The sequence below is a fragment of the Nycticebus coucang genome, chromosome 9, assembly GCF_027406575.1.
Source record: "Nycticebus coucang isolate mNycCou1 chromosome 9, mNycCou1.pri, whole genome shotgun sequence".
NCBI classification, from domain to species: Eukaryota; Metazoa; Chordata; class Mammalia; order Primates; family Lorisidae; genus Nycticebus; species Nycticebus coucang.
The window spans coordinates 91,275,115-91,297,841 of record NC_069788.1 but is presented as its reverse complement, the minus strand read 5'-3'; the positions used below and the strand labels follow the sequence as shown (position 1 = coordinate 91,297,841).

The 22,727-nt window shown below is 48.9% G+C and overlaps 1 protein-coding gene and 1 non-coding gene across 3 annotated transcripts in view; one reads left to right on the top strand and one right to left on the bottom strand.

The window, feature by feature from the left end:
- The window catches only part of ITPK1 (inositol-tetrakisphosphate 1-kinase), a 178,531-nt gene that overhangs the window by 121,019 nt on the left and 34,785 nt on the right, over positions 1–22,727 (bottom strand). For both annotated transcript variants that reach the window (XM_053601685.1, XM_053601686.1), the window contains one exon: positions 8,997–9,021. In XM_053601685.1, coding sequence (XP_053457660.1) covers positions 8,997–9,021 — 25 coding nt within the window. The remainder of the gene's footprint in view (positions 1–8,996; positions 9,022–22,727) is intronic.
- LOC128595147 (small nucleolar RNA SNORA70) lies at positions 16,071–16,203 on the top strand. The gene has a single exon (XR_008382815.1). It is a non-coding gene; the product is annotated as a small nucleolar RNA SNORA70 (small nucleolar RNA).

Sequence of the window (22,727 nt, the reverse complement as noted above, 5' to 3'; positions counted from 1 at the left end):
CCCAGGGTCTCAGCCCTGCATCTGCACTGCTCCGAGGTGCTCTACCCAGCCCAAGTGGCCACCAATCTTTGAGAAGTCCAGTATTCCCACCAGTTTCTCCAACTGTGATGTGCGCCCAGATCACCTGGGAATCACGTTCTGAGTGCAATAGCTATGAGCAACTCAACCCCAGGACAGGTGGCTCCTTAAAAGCAGAATCTTGCTTCTAGCTCTTTCAATTCCCTATTCCCACCACCTTCCTATTTCCCATATTCCTCAATCCTTGCCTTTGCTTTTATGGTCCTTGCTTGACACACTCCAAGAAAGCTGCTAAATTTCTGATGGCCAACTGAGGTTGGTGGGTACCAGGAAGATCCAGTCCCAACTCAGCATGGGGTGGAGTGACCTGGGGCTCTGGAAGCCTATTGGGCCTGCAAGAAGGGTCCCAGCACCTTGGAGCACAGGGTGCCCCTCTTCCTTGGCCGAGTTCTGTTGTCCTGACATAGGATGTGGGATCTTTTTTTTTAAAAGGAACGTGCTCAGCCAAATCAAAGGCCAGGGAAAGACCCACCCTAGAACTGACAGCCACAGTCCTCGGAAGCCCCGCAGGCCTACGAGGCAGTAGGAGTTTCTATTTCTAACAGCAAGTTGGATCAGTGTAGTCAACAGCACTCACAAGCCATTTTCCCGTATCGTCCAAGATACGATCTTTTTTTTTTTTTTTTTTTAATAGAGACAGTTTCACTTTATCACCCTCGGTAGAGTGCCGTGGCGCCACACAGCTCACAGCAACCTCCAACTCCTGGGTTTAGGCAATTCTCCTGCCTCAGCCTCCCAAGTAGCTGGGACTACAGGCACCCGCCACAACACCCGGCTATTTTTTGGTTGCAGTTTGGCCGGGGCCGGGTTTGAACCCGCCACCCTTGTTATGTGGGGCCAGCACCCTACTCACTGAGCCACAGGTGCCGCCCGATACGATCTTTTTTTAATGGCTAATTTAAAAAGTTGATATGAGCAGATTCTGATTTATGTAACTCTTCTTCCGCATCCTGCCTGTCATTAGTATAAAAAGAGTACTATGGGGAGGCGCCTGTGGCTCAGTGAGTAGGGCGCCGGCCCCATATGCCAAGGGTGGCGGGTTCAAACCCAGCCCCGGCCAAACTGCAACAAAAAAAAAAATAGCCGGGCGTTGTGGCGGGCGCCTGTAGTCCCAGCTGCTCGGGAGGCTGAGGCAAGAGAATCGCGTAAGCCCAAGAGTTAGAGGCTGCTGTGAGCCGTGTGATGCCACGGCACTCTACCCGAGGGCAGTACAGTGAGACTCTGTCTCTACCAAAAAAAAAAAAAAAAAGAGTACTATGATGATCATGCTTTCAGATAAATTTGTATATCTGTTAACTATATATCCTAAGTAAAAGAGTAGGAAAATAATTTTTAGGGTAGTGTCTGTGGCTCAACGGAGTAGGGTGCAGGCCCCATATGCCAGAGGTGGCGGGTTCAAACCCAGCCCTGGCCAAAAACTGCAAAATAAATAAATAAACAAAAAATAATAATAATAATAATGTTTAATGTTTAAGAAAAAAGAAAAATACCTGCATTTCAAATTAAAAAAAAAAATCTAACCTAACTTTTAAAAAGGCTAAAATCCACAATCATTGGAAACCCTGAAGTAGTACTTTGGAGGAGGGGAGACAAAAAAAAAAAAAAAGACCACATTCTTTACACTGAGGCAACGCACTTTCCTTCATCTGCAGCTGTAGTTTCTCCTTTCATATGCCACCACTGCTCATAAGAAAAGGTGAAGAAAAACATCAACTCTCACTCCTTCAACATACCTGCTAGGTGTCTTGAGTCCTGTAGACTGTCATTTCTACTTTGAGATGAGAAAAATGATACCACACGGCCAGAAAAAAGACTAAGAGAAACTCAATACGAGGTCTGGACCCACAGGGAGGTCAGGCACAGCTGCAAACAACCTATGTCCCTAACTAGCCTCAAAGAACCAGTGGGAACATTGTGTGCAGAGCCAACTCCCCAACCCCATGGCAGTCTACCCTGGAGGTTCTGGGGTCGACTGAGAGGTCAGCGTCAGGCTCACGTGGACATCAAGGGCCATTGCCCATAATGAGAATGAATAGGATATTGGTCTTGGGCTCTTCCAGTTCCAAGGATGGCAGGCTCGCTGAATAAAGGCCTTTACTCAGAGAAAACAGGGAGAAAGAAGAATGCTCAAAGGTGTTCAACCCTACCTGCACCCCAATAACATAGGGGAAAATCTATTAAGGGCACCAGTGGCAGCACACTGGGGAGAGAGGACGCGTGGCAGAGGGACCCCGGCAGAGGGACCCCAGCCGTGGAACATTTGACACCTTTATCTGCATACCTTTTAAAACAATTTTAGTACCATGTGAAAATACAACCTAAATAACAAATGCATTTTTTAATGCTGAAAAGGAGAATTAGGATTTATAATCAATCCTTCAACAGAAGCATACTATGCAACCACATGACTCTCCCTCTGGCTCTAAATCAGGAAATGTAAGTCTCTGCTGCTTGTGTTCGACACACCTATCTGAACAAGCTGCCGTGGCTGCCATCTTTCCCTCCCCTGGCTGGTCCTTCTGCCTTAGCTCTGAGCACGCGGGCCATCTCTCGGGGTCTTAATGTCTGTCTCTTTCTCAGTCTTGTCTCTTCTTGGTGGCTTGATCTGCCACCCAACCTCTTTGCCAGGAAGGGTGGTACAGAGAGGGAGAAAAACACTTACACGAAGAACCCCAGCATCTCAAACAAGCGAGCTCTGGAGAAATCACCCTCAGAAAGGCCTGTGTCCGCCATTCACATTTTTGCAAGCTGGAGGAACTTATTTACTTTCTTGCCTGCTTGAGAAACAGCGGCTGCTCCAGAGACTGGGTTTTGTAATGCCTGATTCTCAGGGAATTTGGAAGGACAACAGTGTATCTATAATCGGCTACTGTATTTCCCACACTTCAGCTTGCTCATTTGCATTTTAAAATAAAACCCCAAGCCCGCACATGCTAACAGACATTTCCTTCTCCCTGATCTTTTAAAATAACTGAGGAAAAGCAACCCCAAGAACATGCTGGAGCAGGGAAAAGGGTGCAAACACACATTCCTAAGGATGCCCAGGCTGGAGGCTGGCTGGCTGATGGGTGCCCTGTTCTGGAGTCTCTCCACCAAATTCAGGACTGCTCCACAATGGCACTCTTTTCTCTTGAGTTCGCCCCCACAGATCAGAGTAGAAAATGCCTCACACGTGACAGCACCCTGCCGAGCTGGTGCAAGCCTTCTGCCTGGTCCTGCCCCAGACCTACTCCCCACAGGTGACCCAGAAACCAAGGATAGTTTCTCTACTGAGGGCTCTCTGGGTGAAGATGCTGGGACCATTGTGTTGTTCTCAGCACTCAGTCCTATTAGCAGCTTGGCATTTTAGAAGAAGGGCCTGGGGAGTAGTTTGAAACCTGGCTGGGGCTGCAGGTTTGGACCCTGCCTCTCAGACAGGTTCTGTTGTGTGGACAAGCCCCATCACCACTAGCCAGGCTCCTCCCCCAGGAAGCCTTTCTGACTGAACAGGCTCAGTAAGGGCCCTCCTCGTGCCTGTCTGGTGTCCTTGCCCACCTTGGTCACTGGTTGCTGCCTGCAGACATTACAGAAAGCTGACGAGACCTGACTGTGGATGGTGTTTGAGTCCCCAGTACCTGCTGCTTAGTCCATAGCAGCTGTCTAGAAGAGGTTTCCCACATGCTACTGTAAAGAGAACCAGGTCTGCCCAATCCACATCCCCTGGCTAGAAGGGGCTCTCCCTTCAAAGGCTGAATGCCACCCATTATTAAACAACTGAAATGGTGAAGTCCTGGGCAGCCTGTGTGTTCGGCATCCTCACTATAATACTACAGAAGAAGAAAGTAAGGCAGACAGGTACCTGCAGCAATCACAGTGAGGCAGGCAGCCTCTCTAAACATGAGGTGAAGGGCATCTCATCACTCAGTCCTGCTGAGTCTCCCCTTGTCCCAGGCCAAGCCTCAGCACTAGATACAAAGGAGACTTGCACTCCTCCTGAGCTGCCTGGGTTCTGGCTCACCTGCAGCTTCCTGCCCTGCGTCGCCAGCAGCCCTGAGCATGGAGCCACATGCCTTTCATTATTATCATCACTTGGCCTAAAGGACCAGGTTAAGGGAGGCCAGTCAGTCCATAGACAAGTCCACTGCCAACGAAATGTCAACAGGCCGTTCCATGTCACATAGAGTCAGACAGAGCCTGGAGTCAGCCTGGCCCAGCCCCAGTAGGGCCTCTTGAAGACCTGAGCCTGAGTCCCACTGTTGTCCCTCTCCAAGGAAGCACCTGCCTCACAACATGGTTCTGAGAAGTAAACAAGGTAATATCCTAAAGCAATGGCCTTCAAGCCAAACCTCCCAAAATAAATGTTTAGAACTACATATCTATTTGTACATTTTCAAGTTGACATCTAAAATTTCTCATCGTAAGTTTAAATACTTGTAGAGGATGTAATTTCCAACATACTGTAAATATTAACATTTTAAAATAAAACTGTTACTATTTCTCTTTTAAATGGATCCAATGGAATCCAAATATCATAGCAATTTGAGATCCACCATCATCCATTTTAAAATTACATAACAAGCTCTTTAACAGTTGGAAATCTAACAATTCTCCTTTTTCCTCATCAAACTCCAATTTCCAATCCACTTTCCTCAGAGATGTTTGCACTAGCCCACATTTGAAAGCCTTTCATTGATTATCCCACTATACTACTGAGTCAAAAAAAAGTATATAAATGTGGATTTTTTTAAATTCCGTGTGATCATAAAGCTTTAAGTGTCAAAATTTTTCTCCTAGATTGAATTATTACTATAATTACTATTAGCATAAAATTGATCAACACAGCAGAAACATATATGTATAAAATACTAGAAACACATCTCTGAAGAAATAAGTGGGAATTTTTTTTTTAATAATCTCACTTTGTCACCTTCAGTCAAGTGTAGTGGCATCACAGCAACGTCAAACTCTTGCGCTTAAGCGACTCTCTTGCCTCAGCCTCCCAAGTAGCTGGGACTACAGGCACCCACCACAACGCCCAGCTATCATTATTATTATTATTTTGGTTGCAGCCATCATTGTTGTTTGGCGGGCCCGGGCTAGATTCGAACCCGCCGGCTCAGGTGTATGTAGCTGGCGCCTTAGACACTTGAGCCACAGGCAAGCTGAGCCAGGATAGCCTATTGTTAGATTAAGATAAGGGGGGGGGGGGGTATCGATTCTATCTCTATTTTTCAATTTTTGTAAATACAAGTACTGAAACCATTTATTCAAAGAAAAAGATGGAAAAGATTTACCATAGCAAATTCTTTGAATTCCTTTGGAACTATACACCAAGAACTACAGTAATCTGCTACCAAAAGTCATTCTTAAATGTGCTGTCAGCTGACAGCTCAATCAGGTCCTCCTTCAATTTTGCTGCAAGCAAGCAACAGCAAATACCTCCCTACCCTCAGGATAACGATGGCCACTTCCTGACAACTGGGAGGGTCTTAGGCCCTGTGGTCTCACACCATAGGTCAAGTCTGCCTGTGGATAGTCAGTGTGATTCTCCTGCAGACAGCAGCTTCCTGGTGTGCCAGGCATAGTGCCAATTACTTTACCTACATCAACTCAGTCCTCCACGACAATGCCAGGGAAAAGGCACCACGACGTCCCTACTTCATAGGTGGGCAGACTGACACAGAGTGGTTTGGCAACTCTGCAGAAACCTGCACCCCTCACCACTACGCACACTGCCTCTACTGAGATGGGAAGAAAGAGCATGGGAAAGGGGCGGCTGGGGCAACAGGGAAGGAGAGTTTACAATCTCTGGGGCAACAGGGAAAGAGAGTTTCACAAGCTCATTCACAAACACAGAAACAGGCACAAGAAGCTGAAGAGCTACAAAATTTATCTTCTTAAATATGCTCACACCCCTACCTCTGGAAGGTTGCACACAAATGTTACTTTAAAGCAAATGGAACAATGCCTAGTACACCACTGTCCACAACACTTGTTAAGCATTGACATTGCTACTGTTGCCATGAAATAACTAGATGAGGAATAACTCCCCTGACAGAAACAAATGCCCCCAAGATCTTACCAGCATCTTCCAGTCTGGAGTCCTCACCCTGAGCCCCAAAATCTTTTTTTTTGGATAGTAGCCAAAGCATGGAAGCATTTAGTAAATAGAGCAGCCTATTAGTATAGGGACCCAGTTAGAAAAACAAACATGGACTTTTGAGACAAATGGACTCCCAACCCTACCACTTGAACTCCCCTAGAGAAGTCACAACACTCTGAGCCTCTGCCTCCTCACTGCTGAAAGGGCCACCACCAAAGAGGAGGACAACGCCCACTAGAGGACCTGACACAGGAAACACCACATGACACGGGCAGCAAGGTGATGCTCAGCCTCTCCAGTCACTGTCAGCTGTACCCAGCAAGTGGCAAATGCCCCCTCCAGCTCCCAGGGCCCCACAGCCAGAGGACCCGGCACACAGAACACAGAAGCCTGGCTCATTTTGAAAAAGCAGTGGCTTGCCTCCCAATTTTGCAAAAAGCCCTTCTCAATGTCTTAAAGTTTTAAAGTTCTTCAAAATTTAAAAGTTCTCAGGGATGCCAGGAGAATTGTAAACAGAAAGACATTGCGGTCGATTGTATTTTTAGATGCCAGGGTGGAAAATTTCCAGTTTGGCTTCACTCTGGTCCCCAGCCACCACTTCCTGCCCTAAGTCACCATCAAAATGAACAGCAGATGCATGTATAAAGGTTTCACTGGGGAATGACTGTATGTGTAAAAAAAAGAAAGACTAGAAAGATTTCACAACCCTTCGACCAAGGACGTTGTGACACAATGGCTCCAGTCTCCTGTTCCACCCACAGACTAAGTAGATTAAAGATTTCAGTCTAAATCTTCCCAGGAAACCATGTAAATGGAGCTCGTTGACCCCCGCTTGTCTTTCACATCCTCTCTCCTGGTGTGATGGGGGTGACGTCCCACTTTGCTACAGGTCAGATCGCATGTCAGGGATGGAGGGGCAGCTTTATTTCCCTGTCAAGCAGTGTGCTTGTTGGGGAACACCTGTACTCTGCCTCTACAAATGGCTCCCAAGACAAGTCCCTCGTGGACCCTCACAAGTGACAGCATCAAACCACACGACAGCCCTAAGACATTCCTGGACACAATTAGCTCCAACTATCAGTCAAGAGCTTACTGTGGATAAAGCAGCATCAGTAGACTCAGTGCCCATAGCTCAGTGGTTAGGGCACCAGCCACATACACCAAGGGTGGTGGGTTCAAACAATGCCTGGGCCTGCCAAACAACAATGACAACAACAACAACAAAAATAGCCATGTGTTGTGGGGGAGCACCTGTAGTCCCAGCTACTTGGGAGGCTGAGGCAAGAGAATCACTTAAGTCCAAGAATTGATGTTGCTGTGAGCTGTGATGCCACAGCATTCTACACTCTACCAAGGGATGACATGGGGAGACTGTCTCAAAAAAAATCAGCATCAGCAAAAGATCTACAGATTTCCAAGTAGCCATCAAAAAGGACCAGAAGGCAAATATATGCCACTGCCTCCCACAGCAGGAATAAGTCAGGAGATCACTGGACCCTATGAAGAGACATACAACTGTGGCTGCTCTGCTCACACCTGTACCCTTAGCAGGCATTAGCAATCAAACCCTGTCCTCATCCATTCACAAATTTTAAATCCTCCAGGAAACCACAGCAAATTAATCAGACGTGGCCCCTGAAAACATGGCTCTAAGCCATTCTGGAATTCCAGCTTCCCCCTATGATGCACAGAGAAACAAAGGCCCCAGAAAACCTGAGTGCAGGTCATGCATCTTTGCAGAACCCAGATACACATGGGTGTGTGGGTTCTAGAAATGACTTCCCTACCCCAAAATAAACCTCAGCCTCCTGGTGACAAGCTCAACCCATAACTACCAGGAGGGAGGTCAGGAGGAAGAATTTAGCAACCCTTCACCAGAGCCACTAGACCAAGGCACTCAGGCCCTGCCAACCACTCCCACCAGTCTGGTCCCAGGAGCAGGTGAGGCTTTGGGGCCTCCACTGGCACCTCTGGGCCTGGGGTGCTAAAACTGTGGGAATAGGGACGCTGCTCTCCAGTGGTTGCTGAGGAAGGGGCGTCCTATCTAGGGAAGATTGCAGCTGGAGTTAACAAAGGTGGGCTCTGCAGTACACAATTATCCTAGGAAGCCACCTTCAGATATTCCAGCAAGGGACAGCGCTTCATTCGCACTCATCTAGTCCCTCATCTGGTTACCCTCTCTGCAGCTACAGAGGAGGCCTGCAGAGCAAGAAGGAGCACCAACCAGCACAGCTGCATGGACCAGCAAAGTCACCCTCAACAAAGACAGTGACAGCATCAGAGAACTCGGCCAGGCCACCCTCGAGTCTTACAGAATGCTCATTAGATGCTAGGGACAGCCTTTAGTGCAGATGTCACAGCTGGTCCTCACATAGGGTCTGCATGTATTTTCAGGTTTCCTTCCTCCACCCTCCTTCCATCCTTCCCTTCCTTTCCCTCTCTCCCTCCCTCCATCCATCTTTCCTCCTCCCTCCTTCCTCCCTCCACCCTTCTCCAACTAATGAACACCTTCCCCACATCCACCAGGGGTGAAGAAACAAAAGAAACAGGATGACAGATGGCTGGCTGGGTGGCTACCACACCGTCCCACCCGAGCACTGCCACACATGCCCTCAGGACTCCCAAACTAACCCTCCCTGAGTCAGCCCCTTCCGTCGACAAAGGCACATCGATTCTCCAGCCTGGGCAGAAATCACATCATATCCACAGGGGGAAGAGGTAGAAACAAGATGAACATGGAAAGAGGGCCAAGTGCCCAGGTGCTTGAAGAAAGGAGGAAGGTGGGCACTAACAGCTCCTCCACCTGAAAAACAGTGAGGGTGTGGTCTGTACTCACCTGCACAACTTCTATCCCTCGCTTCCTGCAGAGAAAAACAGAGAAAATACACATTACTCTGGTGGGCAGAACACACCCTTCCTGAGGGTCCACTACAGCCAGCTGAGAGCAGGCCTGTGAACAGCGCTTTTTGGGGGGAGCAGAAGCTGCACCTCTCATCCCATCCCCAGAACAGTTTTCCAAGGGAAGGTTTATGAGCTTCGATTCACCCCTCAAAACCACCTCTCAGTGGCAGGAGAGGGTTGGCTCCCCAGAGGGATTTGGCTAGAATCCTACAGAGACCCCACGTGGACTATCATCTGTCTCCCTCCAATCCTAGGGCCACCACACGCAAAGCCCCAGCCTGGACAGCTCCAAGACCCACCACCAAGAAACTACTGCTGTTCCTGCTGACTTGCCCCAGGCTCCTCCCATAGCAGGTCTAAAGCCTCAGCCTGGCCTCCCCGCTGGCCACAGCCTGTCATGCGCTAGCCCCAGACCCTGACTCACCCTACCTAATTTTAAAAGCCTCATCGCCTGGGTCTGGGTCTACCTGGAGCACACAAAAGCTCCCTGCTGACTCATTCACCCTTCTCTTCTGAGCCCCACATTTCTTACTGCAAACCCAGCAAATGCCATCTGTGTGGCTCCAGCACACAGGGCTGTCTCCACCCTGTGCCTTGGTACACACCTCCCACCCTGGTGGCCTTCAGGACTTGCCCCAGGCAGAGGGTCTCCCTCAGGGCTTTCCCTGACCCACCATACCCTCCTCCACCCACACACAACACTCCTGAAGAATATGGAGCCACCACTCTCCCAACCCTTAGTTCCGGAGTATTGATCACCACCACCCAGAGACAAGACCAGTGCTGGTCCAGGACCACTGGGGTCTACAGGAATAAAGGCATTGGGGGACAGGTGCCGTATACATCTCACTAGGAAAAAAGGCAAGGCCTCCAGCAGACTCTCAGAGAAGCCTGTGACCAGCCAAGGCCAGGAATCTTTACTCATCCAGCCTCCTTGGAGCAAGGACTGTGACAATTTTTTTAAAAACTCTGTGTGTTGGTGCCTAGCTATGGTGCCCACATGGCGTATAGACACTCACAAACAGGTGCTGGCAAACGAAGGCAGACATATGCCAAGAACCCCACGCTGGAGGGCACAACACAGCAACGGCCATAGTCGGGGCCTTCGAGGGGCTCACAGTTCACGGAACAGGACAAACACAAAGCCCCCAGGAAGCTCTGGGCAACTGTGAGCAGGCACGTCACCCTCAGCACCGCTACGGTGACACCCACCCATTACTACATTCAACAAGTGCTTCCTGAGCACCTCCTGAGAGCCAGGCAACGAGCAGAACCCCACTGGAGTCACACAGAAGACTGTAAGACAGAGACCAACGAGAGCAGACCGGGTCCCACTGTGGGCCCTCCCTCCAACCACCAGTCCCAAGGAACCATTTGAGAGTCACCACGGTTGACGCTTTCGGGGGCCCTCACTGTCACTCAGCTCCTCTGCTGTTCCTAAAGGAATGGCGGCCAATATCCATCAGCTTGCATGATTTCACGAGGGACAGGCTAGACATACAGCATAACCTTGGGTCACCAAAGCCCACAATAAGGGGACAGACAGCATTAGAAGAAAACACGATCTACGGTTTCTCACGAAGAAACCACACATCTGAGCACCTGTGTACACACCTCGAAGCCCCCACCTCACTCCCAGATCACCCCGGCCCGCTGGAAGGCTGAGGGAACTGCAGAGAGCATCAGTGTGGGAAACCTGCCCCAGGCCACATGCACAGGCCTGTGAGGAGCCAGCCTGGATGCCAGTGCACCTCGTCCCCCACCCCCAAACAACCGAGGACATGGACTGCACGACAGGACAGGCAAGGACAGAGGTGTGCGAGTGACCCACCCCAGCTGGAGCGGGCTTCCTCCAGGCTCCGGGGCTGGGCCTTGGCTTCCTTCTGAGTTAATCCTGTCGGCATCCAGATTATCCTGTCGTGTGGCTCTCATCTCTTTATGAAGCCAAAAGCGGTCACTTCCAATCCGTCCACATTTTACATCATCCCAGACAGCTCTCCCTCCCCCAGTCTTAAATTTTTAAAAACCCTCTAACTTGGAAACAGATGGAAGGAATAAAATAAGAAAGCAACAAAAAAAGTAACCTAGAGAAAAGACTGGCTGAAATCCCAAGTGGGGTTGAGCTCCCAGGAGCCACCACAGCTCCTCTGCAGCGCAGGCACCAGGAACAGATAAAATTGTGACTGACAGAAAAGAGGGGACTCGGCTCTCCTTTCAGCACCCTCGGTGCTCACTGATGGAAGCTTTCTGCAGCCCCATAAGGGAGGAGGGGGCTTACGTCCCATAGTAGGACGATCCAGCAGAGGCACCCGGGTTCCAGAAGCACAGGAACTGGCCCGGAGCCGGCTTTCCCCCAGCCAACATGGCCACCATCAGGGGACAGCTGGCTTGGGCAGCACCAGGAAGGGTTGCCAGCCCCCAGGGCCTCTGTATAATGGGGAGCTGGGCAGAAACACCCATTCCCTCTGGTGGTAGAATCCCAAGCACACCACCATGGCCTCTCAGGAAAACAAACCAACCTACCAGGCCTCATTTCTTCATTGGCAGTTTCTCCAGAACAAAGCTACCAACAACCTTGATACTCTTAAGGAACAGCTTGATGGAATCCTGCCATAGGTAGAAAGTTTAGAAATTGAATTACAAAACTAAAGGGGAAGAGGGAGTAAGGAGGAACATGGAGGTTGTAGGGAAGAAGAGAAACCAGAGAACTGGTTGTTGAGTGATTAACTGAACACTCCAATGTGCCTCATCACCTCACAGACATAAGTGGTTAGGGCACCAGCCACATACACCAGGGCTGGCGGGTTCGCACCCAGCCCAGGCCTGCTAAAAAACAACAATGACAATTATAAAAAAAAAAAAAAAAAATAGCCAGGCATTATGGCAGGCACCTGTAGTCCCAGCTACTCAGGAGGCTGAGGCAAGAGAATCACTTAAGCCCAAAAGTTGGAGGTTGCTGTGAGCTGTGACACTAAGCACTCTACCAAGGGCAACACAGTGAGACTCTGTCTCAAAAAAGAAAAAAAAAAGAACATCACCTAGGACGAGACTGTGCCTATGTATATACTATAAGAAAATGATCCCTTGGTGTGTGCCACACCCTCTGGGGGCAAGACATGATTGCAAGAGGGACTTTACCTAACAAATGCAATCAGTGTAACCTGGCTTATTGTACCCTCAATGAATCCCCAACAATAAAAAAAAAAAAAAAAAAAGGGAAAAAAAAAAAAAAGAAAATGATCAATGACCACAACACAGCCTCTGATCAAGGGTAAGAGCAGCTGGGGGTGGGTGGGGAATTTTCCATTTCACTACATACCCTTTCTACATCCTTGGATTGTACATCACATGCCTATAACATTCTTAAAAACTGAAAAATTTATGTTTTAAATTATTTTTTAAACACATGCCATATAAAGGCATCCATCAATCAACTGATGGAGGAGGCAAGGCAGAAGACAGCTCAGGATTTATCATGAAAAGCTTACAAGTTTTCCTCAAAGAGGAGCTGAAATAACACCCCTCGTGAGGCCTGGGACCATGGTGCTGGGGTGCCTAGCGCGTTCTGAGCCCACTTAAACACCAGGTACCAGGAAGAGAGGGGAGGCCACGGCCTGCAGCACTAACTTCACTGTAGGCGGGCTGATACCAGGAAGGTGCGATGGCTTCGCCTTTATGATTTCCTGTGTTCTCCTCAATGAGCATACACACAGCAGGGCCTCAGATAATGTCATTTCATTCAACCTTCTTTTATTATGTCAATAAGGAAAAAAAAAACTGATTCCCAGTGGGGCCACTGTCAGTGTGGAGCTACACACCCCCCTTATCTGTATGGGTTTTCTCCAGATACTCAGGTTTCCTTCCACATCCAAAGATATCAGGTTAACTTGTGTGTCTAAATTGATGTTTGGAGGACAAGGACAAGATTATGTGCCACAGAACTTAACCCATCCTTTTTTTTTTTTGAGCCCACCTTCTGCAGGAGGAACTTAACTCTTATTTCTATCATTTCATTTAAAATCACAGTTTCCAAGAATCTATTGACAACATTAAGCTAAGATTTATTGTACTAGGGAAGGTAATGATAAGGGTTAAAATTTAATAATTAAGGCTGGGTGTGGTGGTTCACACCTGCAATCCCAGCACTCTGGGAAGCCAAGGCAGGTGGACTGCCTGAGCGCAAAGTCCAAGACTAGCCTGAGCAAGAACAAGACCCCATCTCTACTAATAACAGAAAAACTAGCCAGGCATTGTGACGGGTGCTTATCGTCCCAGCTACTCAGGAGGGTGAGGCAGGAGGATCATCTGAGTCTAAAAGTTTGAGGTTGCTGTAAACTATGACACCATGGCACCCTACCCAGTGTGATAGAGTAAGATTCTGTCTCAAAAAAAAAAAACAACAACAACAATCTAGTGCAGATGTCCTTATGATAAAATGGGTAGATGCCTACTAATGGGATTGTGGGATCAAATGGAAGGTCTATTAGGAGTTCTGAGTATTCTCTATACTTCTTTCCAAAGAGGATGTATTAGTTTGCAGTCCCACTAACAGTGTACAAGTGTTCCCTTCTTTCCACATCTGTACCTGCATCTGCAGCTCTTGGGGGAAGGACACAACTACAACAGGGGCTGTACCTAACAAATGCAATCATTGTAAACTAATTCTTCTTTTTCTTTTCCTTCTTTTTTTTTTTTTAATTGAGACAAGAGTTTCACTTTGTTACCCTCGATTAGAGTGCCATGGTGTTATAGCTCAGAGCAACCTCAAACTCTTGGGCTCAAGCGATTCTCTTGCCTCAGCCTCCCTAGTAGCTGGGATTACAAGCACCCACCACAACACCTGGCTATTTTTGTTGTTGTTGTTGTTGTTCTTGTTTAGCAGGCCGGGGCCAGGTTCGAAACCACCAGCCCCAGAGCATGTGGCCAGCACCCTAACCCCTAGGTTACAGGCACCGAGCCTAAACTAATTCTTTGTACTCTCAAATTAACCTGAAATAAAAAAAATTAATAGGGCGACACCCGTAGCTCAGTGGGAAGAGCGCCAGCCACATACACCCAGGCTGGAGGGTTTGAACCCAACCCAGACCAGCTAAAACAACAATGACAACTGCAACAACAACAACAAAAAAAAATAGCCGGGCATTGTGGCAGGCATCTGTAGTTCTAGCTACTTGGGAGGCTGAGGCAAGAGAATTGCTTGAGCCCAAGAGTTTGGGCTATGACACCACAGTACTCTACCAAGGGCAACAGCTTGAGACTATCTCAAAAAAATAATAATAATAATTAATAATTTAAGTATTTTATTGAAAACCTATACCTGGAGGCAATTTTCATAAGCTCTAAACCAGGAGTCCTCAAACTTTTTAAACAGGGGGCCAGTTCACTGCCCCTCGGACCGTTGGAGGGCCGGACTATAGTTTAAAAAAAAAAAAACTATGAACAAATTCCTATGCACACTGCACATATCTTATTTTGAAGTAAAAAAACAAAATGGGAACAAATACAATCACACCACCTCATGTGGCCAGCGAGCCATAGTTTGATGACCCCTGCGATTTAAACGTTCTTTTCTTTTCTTTTTGGAGACAGAGTCTGACACTGTTGCCCTAGGTAAAATGCTGTGGCATCATCATAGTTCATAGTAACTTCAAACTCTCGGGCTTAAGCAATCCTCTTGCCTCAGCCTTCCAGCTACCCTGTTTCCCCAAAAATAAGACATCCTCCGAAAATAAGACCTACTTACAGGAAAGATAAGACGTCCCCTGAAAATAAGACCTAACGCATCTTTGGGAGCACACCTTAAAATAAGACACTGTCTTATTTTCGGGGAAACAGGGTAGTTTTTCTATTTTTAGTAGAAATGGGGTCCTGCTCTTGCTCAGCCTGGTCTCAAACTTCTGAGCTCAAGCAATACCCACCTTGGCCTCCTAGAGTGCTAGGATAACAAGCATGAGCCACCTTGCCTGGTCTAAACCTCATTTTCTTGATAAACACTACATTAGTCAAGTTTTAGGCAGAGATCTACCCCGCAACTCATAAATACAAACTCTCTTTTCCAAATGCTGGATACTGATGGAGGATGTACTTGCAAAACAACACAAAAATCCAAAGACAGTATATCCTTGGTGAACTTAAAATACTCACCAAAAGACTGATCCTTTTAGGGAAGGAGGGACAGCAATCAGAGATAGGTTCAGAGAGGGGACAGCATCTGCCATCTCACAGAGCAATGAGGGTAACTACAGACAGGTGTTGGGAAAGGTAGAGGGTGATGTGAGGAGCTCCCTCTCCAAGGGTGTCTGGGAATGTGGGAGCGTAAGACCCCCCTACAAAGGCAGGCAGGGGCGCTGAGAAGGAGGATAAATGATATAGACCGGGGCATGTCCCAGAGGCCTAGGATGTCACCTTGCAGCCTGGCCTTTACCCCTTGGGCCAGTGGATCCCAAAAGCCAGGGAGATGACCTAAGAATCACCACTGGAGTTTACCAAAAGTACTAATTCGAAGTCCCCTCCTGAGGACTGTGATTCAAGAAGTCTGAAGCAGGGCCCAAGAGAGATTTGGGGGTTGTCACACTCTCAGGTGTTGCTCAGGAGTAAAACAGTCAGGTATGGGAACAATTGCTCATTTGTAGGGAGCAACTCCCCTTGCTTGACCTTAAGGAATAGAAGCAGGATCCAATTTGCTGGGAAAGGAACAGGCTTAGGGGCAGAAGCAAAGGAAATATACGATGGAAACAGCTCTGATGCTCAGCAGCTTGGGGGCAGGCCCAGGCCCTAGAATGGAGAGGAAATTGCAGGAAGATGGTAACATCCACCTTCCAACCACAGGGGTAACAGGAAGTAGTTAAAAGCTCAGGACTGAGCGTAACAGGGTTCAGGGGGTTAGAAGAAATCCTAGGAGACAACTGCAAGTGGAAGAGGTAGGGTAAGTACCCAAGAAGAAAACACAGAACCAGACCCAACTGTACCTTGTGCCTCAGTTTTCTCATCTGTCAAATGGGAGAATCCCCTGCAGCTATTAAGTAGACCATGCTCCTTTCCTCACGGGGACCTATGTGCAATGGCTGCAAACAGCAGCCTCCTTGGTAGTGTATGCAGCCTACTGCTTATATGGGTTGGTCTGAGGGAACTTTGAGACATTCCTCTTCAATATTCATGTGTTAGACCTTGTGTTATCCCCAATCTAGGTTCTGGACAGGTATGGGTGGTGCCTTTAGAAAGCCCCAGGGCAAGTGGCACCTGTGGCTCAGTGGGTAGGGCAACGGCCCTATATACTGAGGGTGGCGGGTTCCAACCCAGCCCCAGCCAAACTGCAACAAAAAATAGTCGGGTGTTGTGGTGGGCGCCTGTAGTCCCAGCTGCTTGGGAGGCTGAGGCAAGAGAATTGCCTAAGCCCAGGAGTTGGAGGTTGCTGTGAGTTGTGACGCCACAGCGCTCTACCAAGGGCAATAAAGTAACTCTGTCTCAAAAAAAAAAAAAAAAAAAAAAGCCAGCCCCAGGGCACTATGGCCAGGGTTCACGTTGGCTAAGTCTCATCATGTCCATCCACACCAAACTACAGAATGAGAAGCATGTTACTGAGGCCCTATGCAGGGCCAAGTTCAAGTTCCCTGGCTGCCAGAAGATTCACATCTCTAAGAAGTGGGGCTTTACCAAGTTTAATGCAGATGAATTTGAGGACATGGTGGCTGAGAAGCAATTCATCCCAGATGGCTGTGGGGTCAAATACATCCCCAGTTGAGGCCCCCTGGACAAGTGGTGGGTCTTATACTCAGGAGGATTTTCACTGTACTGCCTGTCCTTAGGTTGTGCCTACCAATAAATCCTACGTCCTGTCAAACAAACAAATGGAAGAATTCTAGAACCCATCCCAAAGAGCTTTGGGAAAAGAAGAATTCAGGCCCAACACAGCACCTGGCTCACACTGGGGAGGTGGGCTGGTGATTCTTGCTCTGTCCTGCCTTCTTGAGTTTTGGAAACTGCTTCTTCTCCAGCCCTCATGATTCTGAGGGGTTCCACCCCCACTCCAGGAGTGGGCATGACCTGCCACCTCACTTAGGATTAGAGTGGGACAAGCCAGGTCAGTCCCAGTCCTGCTCAGGAGGGATCCTAGGGGGCTGTCCACACTACAAATGGCATGGCCTAGAAATGTTAGAGGACACTGTTGCCTCCAGGAAGCGGGAATCCAGATGAGCCAGTGGCCAAACTAGGTGAAAAGGCTGAGCCAGGGACTCCAGAAGGGTAGGTTGTCTTCTCCTGACCTTTGGTGGCAGATTTTTGTTTACATCAGTTTAAGCTGCATTTGTGTCACTGGCTGTTGAACTGCAGGGGCTCTGTAAATGACAGCAGCTACCACTTCTCAAATATGACAAAAATTACCCTGAATGACCCAGTGCTGAGGGAGAGGGGGCCACAGAAGAGTCTAATAAAGAGGATCAAAGGCACAAATAAAAAAGAGCCACACGGAGTCCACAGAGGTGTCCACACCACATCGATGCCACAGAATGCCTGAAGCTGTAGCATCAGCAAGGTTAACATGAGAACTACGCGCTGACAGGTTCTCTCCAGCAGCAGGCCTGCCTCACAGCAGAGCAGGACACAGGAGCTGAGTCCATGAAAACTAGCAGCAGGAATGGGACCTGCTGCTGAGCCATGCTGGGTCTCAGCTTTCACCTCTGTTACATGGCTATGACCTTTCTTCCCCAAGCGGACCTTGTATGCGGCAAGTGAAACACACAAAGAGGTGACTAAGCCTGGGAGGAGGGCTGCATCTAGATTCACAGAGCCCCTCTCATCCACAAGGAGAGAAAAGTCCAGTGACAGCTGGGAGAATTCCAGGAGCTCAGAGACAACAGAGCAACAGTGAAAGATTAGTGAAGTTTTTCTAAAAGGGGGTCCCCTCAGTTAATCAAGAACTGCTTTCCTGGCTCAGCGCCTGTAGCACAGTGGTTACCGCGCCAGTCACATATACCGAGGCTGGCGGGTTCGAAACTGGCCTAAGCCAGCTAAACAACAATGACAACTGCAACAAAAAATAGCTGGGCATTGTGGCAGGTACCTGTGGTCCCAACTACTTGGGAAGCTGAGGCAAGAGAATCGCTTAAGCTCAAGAGATAGAGGTTGCTGTGAGCTGTGACGCCACGACACTCTACCGAGGGCGACATAGTAAAACTCTGCCTAAAAAAAAAAAAAAAAAAAAGGGTAGGGTGGCACCTGTGGCTCAAAGGAGTAGGGCCCTGGCCCCACAGGTTCAAACCCAGCCCTGGCCAGAAACTGCAAAAAAAAAAAGGGCCGGGGGCAACTGTGGCTCAGTGGGTAGGGCACTGGCCCATATACCAAGGGTGGAGGGTTCAAGCCTGGCCCTGGCCAAACTACAACAAAAAAATAGCCAGGCATTGTGGTGGGCACCTGTAGTTCCAGCTACTCCAGAGGCTGAGGCAAGAGAATCGCCTAAGCCTAGGAGTTGGAGGTTGCTGTGAGCTGTGATGCCATAGCACTCTACCAGGGGTGATAAGTGAGACTCTGTCTCCAAAAAAAAAAACTGCTTTTCCTGTAAGATGCAAGGTCCCAGCCACTGCCTCCTCCTGCCCAGGCAAAGTTGAGCGCTAGCCACAGCAGAGCCACCCCTGGAAGGGCACCGGCAGGAATGCCCAGAGGCGCGGGGAGGGGGAAGGGCCAGGCAGGAGTCTGAAGAACAATTTCCCACAGAAGGAACAGCCCACAGGCTCCCCCCACCACGGGTAAAGAGAAAAAGTGGCACCTGCTCCCAGAGCTAAAAACCACTTGGGGATGGGAAGTGTGTAATTATGAAGTGGGAAGCCAAGCACATTCTCATCCAAACAATTTGTGGCATGGTTTGGTAATTAGCAGATTTCAGGTATCACAAATAACAAGGCCCTTTCTATAGCACCTTGAGGTACCAGGCACTGGGCAACAGCTCTGAGTCACCCCCACCATCACTATTCTTTCACCAGTGCTCTGATGTCTTGGCACAGCCCTCCTCCCAGGCTTATTGGCCCCTGTATGCTTCACTGGCGGCATCCCTGCCTGCAGAGGGCAGGACCCACAGAGTACCACCCAGAGGCCCACAGTGTCTTCTGAGGACTTGGGGCTCTTGAATGGGCACCAGGAACACCCACCCCCAGCCTGTGTGCCGAGGGCCACACTGTTCCTGTGCTTCAAATGCCACCCAGCATCACCACCTGACCCCCACCCAGGTCAGCTCCTCTGAAGAAGCCCTCCTTGGCATCCACCTTTCTCAGAGCCCCTACAAGCCCACTGCTATAACAAATCACAATCGGCTTAGTGGCTGAAAACAACAAATGTATTATTCTCTTACAGTTCTGTGGTCAGGCTAGTTAAACCCAGCCCTGAGCGCAAAGGAGCTGCCTGGCTCCATGGCACTGACCCTACTAGGCTAACGCTCAGTGGCAGACAGCACTGGGCCACCAATGATGGCAATTCTCTTCCTGGACACTACATGACACTAAGCTCCCCTTTCCCCTAGTTAGGCAGGGCCATGAAATGTGAACAGATGTGACCAATGTCAACTTTCAGGAAGAAGTATTCCACTGCCAGCATCCAACTCTCCAGCCAGTCCTCCCCCTTCAGCGTCATCAAAGCCTGTCTGGATACCACTGACCACCAGAGTCAGTCAGGCTGCGGCCCAGAAACAGCCCCAGGCTGCATGGCAACAAAGCCAGCCTAGGAACCAGAAAGAAAGGACTTTTTTTTTTTTTTTTAGAGACAGTGTCTCACTCTGTCACCCAGGCTGGAGTGTATCATGATCATAGTTCACTGCAGCCTCAAACTCCTGGGCTCAAGCCATCCTCCCACCTCAGCCTCCCAAGTAGCTGGGACTACAAGCACACACTACCATGCCCAGACTAACAACTGATTAAGAGGACCTGTAGATACCACCAGCTCTCAATTGGGGGCAATTCTGTGCCTCGACCTGACCCCAGGGCATTTACCAATGCCTAAAGACATTTTTGATTATCACAACTAGGGGACTGGTACCAATATCCAGTGAGTAAAGGCTCTAAATGCACAGGACTGCCCCTAAAACAAAGAATTATCTAGCCTAAAAAGTCAACAGTATGGAGACTAAGAACAGGATATTGGAACAAAACACTGAGCCTCCTCAGGGAAGAGGACTGCCCCCAAGAGCCCTCCAGGTCCACAGTGGACTCTGAATGACCTATGAATAAACCTTTGCTATTTCACACCTCTTCCTCTTGGCCCTGTTATTGCAGCCTGACCTGGCCTAGCCTGGCTGATTAATGCTCCCTCAGGAAATAGGGCTTGTGCTCTGTGTCTACAGCCCCAAATTCTTAGCACAATACCTGGCACCTGGGGATCTGGAGGAGCAGCCTGCAAGGGACTTGGGGAGAGGCACCAGTCCTCCCTTTCAAACCCTCCCAACAGGGACCCCATTCTCTGAAACACCAAGACCTGATTTAAGGCTCAGCGGCTAGGGAGCTGGTGGGTTCAAACCCAGCCCGGGGCTGCCAAACAACAACAACAACTACAACCAAAAAACAACCAGGCGTTATGGTGGGTACCTGTAGTTCTGGCTACCTGGGAAGCTGAGTCAAGAGAATCACTTAATTCCAAGAGTTTGAGGTTGCTGTGAGCTGTGATGCATAGCACTCTACCCAAGGTGACACAGTGAGACTCCATCTCAAAAAAAAAAAAAGACCTGATTTAAGTCTGTGCCTTTCCACAAGCAAGTCCCTCTGCTAGGTGCCCTTTTTTACCTGGCAAAGCCCTGCTCATCCACCAAGAACAGCTCAAACATCACCCCACCTAAGAGGCCCCTTTCAGCCCCTTGTGCTGGTAGATGTAATGGCTTCTACTGGAGACTGCTCTGTGCTCAGTTCTGAGCTATGAGCCCCCTAAGTCCAGAGGCTATGTACTTTATTTCAACATCCTTCCCCTCCCCACAGGCGCACATGCATGCACGCACACACAGACCCTGAGCCTGCACGCAACACTTCCTGAGTGAGTATTCCAAGCCTCCCAGGGACAGGCTCCAGGCCCCAGCCCTAAGCCACCTGCCAGCTCCACGGCATCCTGGTTCACTTGCTGATTGTTTTGCAGTTTAGATTTTCCTCCTATTAATGGTGCCAGAAACTGAAATGGCCCAATATAAAGACAACATACGAACAGAATTTTAATGCCAATACAAACATCTGAATTGTTTGGACAACTCTGAAGGCAAACCAGATAAACTAGAAGCTGCCATATGCCTTTTTTATGGGGGGCTGATGGGGCATCTTTCCCTGGACAGTCACCAATCACCTTAACTGAAGGCCCTCCCCCATACCGGCCCCCTACCCAGGAGGCAGGCAGGCCCTCACAGACACAGAAGCCTAAATCAGCCTACCCCCTCAGGCCCACAGGGCTCCTCCTGAGCCCAGGACAGGAGTGAGAGAGAGGCAGGGCAAGTGAACACACCTTCCAGCACCTACTGCGGAGTTCACAGGAGAGCTGCTGGGGCTTTTGAAATGCCATCCCTCAACTTTCAGGAAAGAGAAACTGTAAGTAAGGGACCAAGGAAGATGGAAATCATCCAAGGAAATGTTCTGCTGCATCCAAAGCATCACCACCTCCAATCATCAATTGCCCTGGCTAAAAACAAATGTTATGTCTATTCCCTTAATAACACTTGACATCTCCACTTTTTAAAATAAAAATTCTCTTGGCAGTGCCCGTAGCTCAGTGGGTAGGGCGCCGGCCACATATAGCCAGGCTGGTGGGTTTGAGCCCGGCCCGGGCCAGCTAAATAGCAATGACAACTGCAACAACAATAACAAAAATATATAATAATTAAAAAAAAATCTCTACTTGAAACTGTTTTTGAATCTTTTACTATTTCCTTGCAGGTGCTGTAATCTTTCTTTTCCCTAATTTCACTACTGGTAATCACTGGGGTGGGGTGGGGAACGTGCTATGGAAAGAGGGCAACAGAGGGGGCAAGGGGTGGGGGCTGCTGCAGGGCCAGTTTGGGCACCTCCCCCAAACCCCAAATCAGCCAGCCTGGGGCTAATGACTCAGTCTGATCTCTTCACAGGGCTTCTTAATCCCAAGAATGCAAAGTCATGTTAATATCAGCCTAACAGCAAGGTAAACTACTACAAAAGGAAGACAAAAAGTCCAGTGCTGACATTTCCCTCCCGGGACTTACTAGGGGAAGGAAAAGCCCACCCAGGGAGGTCTGAATTTTTCCAGCACCCTATCCTCAAGGTACCACACTCTTAAAATAGCAGCGCAATGGGTGGCACCTGTGGCTTAGTAGGTAGGGTGCCAGCCCCATATACCGAGGGTGGTGGGTTCAAACTTGGCCCAGGTCAAACTACAACAACAGCAAAAAAAAAAAAAAAAAATAGCTGGGAGATGTGGCGGGCACATCTCCTCGGGAGGCTGAGGCAAGAGATCGCCTAAGCCCAAGAGCTGGAGGTTGCTGTGAGCTGTGACACCATAGCACTCTACCAAGGGCGACAAACTAAGACTCTGTCTCTTAAAAGAAAAAAAAAAATAGCAGCACAAGTGTGTGTGTCCTGGCCTGTAATCTGGGATGCTGACACTGTAAAAGGCAGTGTTCCTAAGTAGACTGAACATCTCCCCCACTCACCCTAATTCTGCGCTAACACTCCCCACCTGG